Source organism: Tetrao urogallus, assembly GCF_951394365.1.
Source record: "Tetrao urogallus genome assembly, chromosome: 23".
Taxonomy (NCBI): domain Eukaryota; kingdom Metazoa; phylum Chordata; class Aves; order Galliformes; family Phasianidae; genus Tetrao; species Tetrao urogallus.
The window spans coordinates 3,376,701-3,381,861 of NC_136836.1; the positions used below are offsets into that span (position 1 = coordinate 3,376,701).

Consider the following 5,161-nt stretch of genomic DNA (forward strand, 5'->3'; position numbering starts at 1 on the left):
CACTGCTGAAGCATCCTTTCCCATTCCTTCATATTGCTGTTTTTAGTGAATCTGTTACGTCAGCTGTAACCAGGCCACTCTTTAGTCATGAAGGATTTTACATATGAGAGGGGAAAAAAAGGCATTCAGGCAGCCTCTTTGATAAAGTAATTACTTTAAACCCCACAGCAGAACTGTCTTTTTGTCCCAAGGTGCTTTTGAGCAACGAGAGCTGCAGTGTGGCTGCGCCATGGCAGCGGTGGTGGCAGAGAAACTCAGCCGCCTCTTCATCAACGTGCGCCAGGTCCCCCAGCTGCTGGCTCCCCCGCTGCCCACCACTGTCAGCAGCTCTGAGGTGCCGAGGGTTTTCTGGAAGCCTTACATCCACACCGGCTATCGCCCGGTGCACCAAACCTGGAGCTATTACTTCTCCACGCTCTTCCAGCAACACAACGAAGCCATCAACGTGTGGACTCACCTGGTGGCCACGCTGATCCTGCTGCTGCGCTTCCAGCAGCTCTCCCAGAGGGTGGATTTTGGGCAGGACCCGCACGCCCAGCCGCTCCTCATCATCATCACGGCATCCATCACCTACCTGACGTTCAGCACGCTCGCTCACCTCCTGCAGGCCAAGTCTGAGTTCTGGCACTACAGCTTCTTCTTCATGGACTATGTAGGGGTGGCCATCTACCAGTACGGCAGTGCGTTGGTGCACTACTACTATGCCATCGAACCCAGCTGGCACGAGAGGATCCAGGGCTTTTTCATGCCCACGGCTGCACTGCTGGCCTGGCTGTCATGTGCAGGTTCATGCTACGCCAAGTTTCACTTCCATCAGTCAGCATGGCTGCTGAGCCGGCTGTGCCAGGAGGTGCCCTCGGGCCTGGCCTACCTGCTGGACATCAGCCCTGTTGTGCACCGCATCTGCACCGCATCACCTGCGGAGCACACGGACCCGGCCCTGCTGTACCACAAGTGCCAGGTGCTGTTCTTCCTCATCGGTGCCTTTTTTTTCTCCCATCCTTACCCAGAGAAGTTGCTCCCTGGGAAATGCTATTTTTTTGGGCAGAGCCATCAGATTTTTCACGTCTTCCTGGTGCTTTGCACGCTGGCACAGATTGAGGCCGTGGTGCTGGACTATGAGTCCAGGCGGCACATCTACTCCTCGCTGCAGGGTGACCTGGCACACCACTTCTCTGCCCTGTGTGTCCTCACTGTGACCTGCTCCGTGCTCACGGCTGCATACATGGCACGGAAAGTGAAGGACAAGCTGAGCTTCAAAGAAGACTGAGATCCAGGGCATAGTGGGGGATGCCATGGCCAAAGCTGCATGCTCCGAGAGGAAGGAAATGCTTTGCAAACTGTCACTTGGCACTGCTCTCCCCAGGGAGGGAGAATAAGAGCTGCTCTTTGTGCTTTTTAATTCAGAATTAATCCCATCTTATTCATGAAATAGTGCACTGATTTAATTCCTATATCTGAATAAACAGATAGAACCACGTGGCAGTGTGGTGCAGCCTGGTCGCTGCTGAGCCCTGTGTGCTTTGTCCTGGGGGTCCCCACAGCTGTCCCCTCCACTCCATCTCAGCAGCAGTGGGGCTGCATACCTCTCACAAGGGGCAGCTGCAGATGGGACGTCTGCATGGCCTCTCCCAGCCCTGCTCTGCTTGCATCTCTGTGTGTCACCAGGAAAGCTGTGGGGAGCAGTGTGTTGCAATGCAGGTGAACGATAAGCACTGCTCCCCCACCTTGGCTGAAGATGTTATCTTGCAGGACACTGTCCACTTGCTCAGATATGAGCTGCCTTTGGTAAATCTGTGCTGCTTTTCCCAATCCCTTGCTTTGTTTGTGTGATAGTAGTTTCCAGACTCACTCTGTTGCTTTCCTGGGGTCTGAAGGGTGATCTGGTGGGGACTGAGACCTGGGGGATCCGGAGGAGCTCTGCACCCCTACACAGCAGCAGTGCACAGCCCCGATGGGGCAAAGCACAGAACCCCAGAGCAGTGCAGGGCAGCTGCAGAGCCACAACTGCTGCCCTCCGGCTCCAGCACAGCTGCTGCTCTGTGCCAACTGGTGCTGTGCCAACCGGTCTTTGTTTGAAGATGCTGAGACATGTCAGGTTGGTATTTCTTGGCTGTAGGAATGGCATCTAAATGTTACCACCTTTAATCTACAAAATTCCCAAGCTGGGAAGTCGTGAACATTACTGAGCTGTCTCTCAGCTTAGTGTGGAACATTGGGTGCCCTGCTGCCTTGCAAGGAGCTCTTTGCAAGGGAGTGAGGAACTTGTGCAGGAATAAAGAACATCCCCAGTAGAAATGCTGCACACTGCCTAAGCTTAAAAATAACCAATGACCAAAACCCACCTTAACCCTCAGGTTAAGTAATGCCAGGCCATCCTCAGAAATAGTGCTTGGGAAAGCAGACCCACCAGCCTGCATCTACTGGTCTGCATGGACATCAATACCAATTGATCCCATACACCAGCACTGAGAATGGTGGAATGTCAGCAGTGTGTCTCTATACGGCACTCTGCAATCTGCTTTCTAACACAATACTGCTGCATTTTGCAGTCATGGACAATGTGAAATAGTACGATTGTCTGCATTTATTGCTATTGCAGTTCATCCTTTGTGACCCTGACGTAACCATGGAAACAGAAGCATCCGAGTGAGTCTGCGCTATGCTGACAGCCCATGGGACATTGCTGATGTCTGTGCTCTGGTTATCCAGTTGGTCGTTGTGGGTCAGACAAATTGAATAGGAAATAAAAATCAATTCTGCACATGAAGCGCACATTACTGATGAGTAGGAATGAAAAGGTCTTGGGAGAACGTTTCCCTGATCAAAGGAATTTTAGGGAGTTTGACCCTGAGCTTAGAAAACGCCATTTAGTAGTTAGGTGAAACATAGAGTTATTCTATAGCAAAACCAACTACAGTAAAAGTGAGTGGAACAGGTTGCCCAGGGAGGCTGTGGATGCCCCATCCCTGGAGGCATTCAAGGCCAGGCTGGATGTGGCTCTGGGCAGCCTGGTCTGATGGTTGGCGACCTGCACACAGCAGGGGGTTGGAACTGGATGAGCATCGTGCTCCTTTTGACCTGAAAGAAAGCAGTGCTCTGTCCTGGCACTGCTAAATGCTGAGTATTGGTGTGCCAGTCCATGTAAACAGTTATAGCTGCAAAATACCTGCACTAAAGCACAGAGCAGTGCATCACTAGCATGAAGTTGTCACTGGATACTTCCAACATTTCCTCTAATACCTGAGGTTATCAAACAGAGCTTCAGCATCTTTGCAAAGCTTGGGAGGCATCTGTAGACCGCCTGGATGGATGGAGATCCCTCTGCAGCAGCAGCAGGATGATGCCTCAGAGCTGCTGCAAGTGCTTACCAGAGAGCACTGGTGGCACAGCCGGAGCAATCGAGTGCTTCCCTCACTGCCACCGAGCTGTGAAATCGGACGTGACCTATTGACTGATCCTCAGACCGAAATTAAAAGGTATCGATGGGCTCTTCGGGGCTGTTGTAGAGGAAGTGCATTCATCCTATGCAGGACACTTGTAGTGGCGATGCACTTTAGCAGGGCACTGATCAGAGAAACCTAAAGGAGTGCCTAGTGCCACGTCTCGGCCTCGTGTTGGGCTGCTATGACCCGGCCATCCCTGCCTTATCTCTGCCTGTGCTGGGAAGCTCCGACTCAGCAGATGTACCTCTTTCCTTTGGAGGATGAAAGGGAACATGGTTGGTAGGAGGCTCAAGCTGTGGATTTTTCATTTCTAGCCTTTCTTTGAATGTGGTTTCCCCCTCCCCATAAATATTAATTTGGTCACCGTTGAGTTGTGCTCGGAGCTGCAGCAGACAGACCAACACATTGATTTTCTCCTCCCTCCATCCCCAGCAAATATAAATCCAAGTGTGCAGAGCCTGCATTCCACCAATTGCTCGGGTGGTGACATGAACTGTTCGTAATGTGAAATCCAACGCACACGGATGGAAGATGTCAGGGGTTGTCACTGGATACCATAGAGCTTAATTTTACACATTTGCTGTAAAGAAAGGTACGTTTTATTTCTAATGTTCTGTTTATTTTCACTTGTTTCTCTTTTATGATATCTGACACCTATTTGTCTGCCAGTTTGAAAGTGTATTTTCGTATTTAATAGCTGTCTTAACGTAACATTTCCTCTGCAGTCAGCAATATTGTAGCCACAAGGATTTAACATCCATTTACTTCCTTAATATTCTTGTTTTACAGTGCCAAGATTAATTACATCGGAACCGAAAGCTTTGTGTTAAATGACCTATGTACTAAAAAATCAGATCATGCTGTTTTTAATGTGACCGAATTCCAAACAAAGTAATGTTATATCTACAAACAGAACTGTTTATGAAACCAGCAGATAATTTTTTGCATAAGTCATTCTTTTTTTCATAGGCTCGTGGGCAAAGGTAGCAGCTCTTGGTGCTTGGACACTGTTCTGTACTTCAAACAGGGGTGTCATCAAGCAGAGGGAATTGGACTGGCGATGGGGGTTTATTTATTTGCTTAGCACTGTCATCCACAAAGAGAAAGCAGTTATTTGCTCTCAGTTTTATGCTTAAAAATCTTTAAAAATAATCGATCACTGCCTTTTTGTTGTGTTTTAGGATCCTCATGAGATCCTAAGTGTAACCAGATCTCATGGCAAAAAGTTAACAGGACAGAACCATCACTTCAGCTGCAACACATTGCTCACAACACTGAAAATGAGGGCCAGGAAGTATTTCTCTGTTTGTCTGCAAATCATAAAAACTCATTGCCTTCTCAGGTATCCTACAGATAAACACCGCACTCTCACAGTGAGATCTATTGGATGATGGAGAAGCAGATCCCTGGATGCCCAGTGCTGCTGTGAGGCAGGCACTGTATTTTCCACTGATTCAGATGCACAGGGGATGCTGCATACCTCATAGTTACATCCTTGTCTGGGTGTCTTTTAATGATAAATTAGAGACAGGTGGATGCACTTCTTTGTCTTTTAGCTGAGAAATAACAATGCCTACACTGCCAACGAGTCATGCTGCAATTGACACCATGTGATGGTGTCATTTTTTTGTAATGAATTTAAGAAGGGCTTCAGCTTTTACAATATCTGATGCTTGCTCTCTCATATGTTCTAGTCTTAAAATGGCACAATAACC

The 5,161-nt window shown here is 48.8% G+C and overlaps 1 protein-coding gene across 1 annotated transcript; it reads left to right on the forward strand.

The window, feature by feature from the left end:
• Positions 1 to 226: 226 nt before the first annotated feature.
• PAQR7 (progestin and adipoQ receptor family member 7) lies at positions 227 to 1,270 on the forward strand (the record flags this gene model as incomplete). The annotated part of the gene is made up of 1 exon (XM_079546204.1): positions 227 to 1,270. Exon 1 carries the CDS (start codon positions 230 to 232, stop codon positions 1,268 to 1,270), a length of 1,041 nt encoding a protein of 346 aa, XP_079402330.1. The 5' UTR covers positions 227 to 229.
• Positions 1,271 to 5,161: the final 3,891 nt, after the last annotated feature.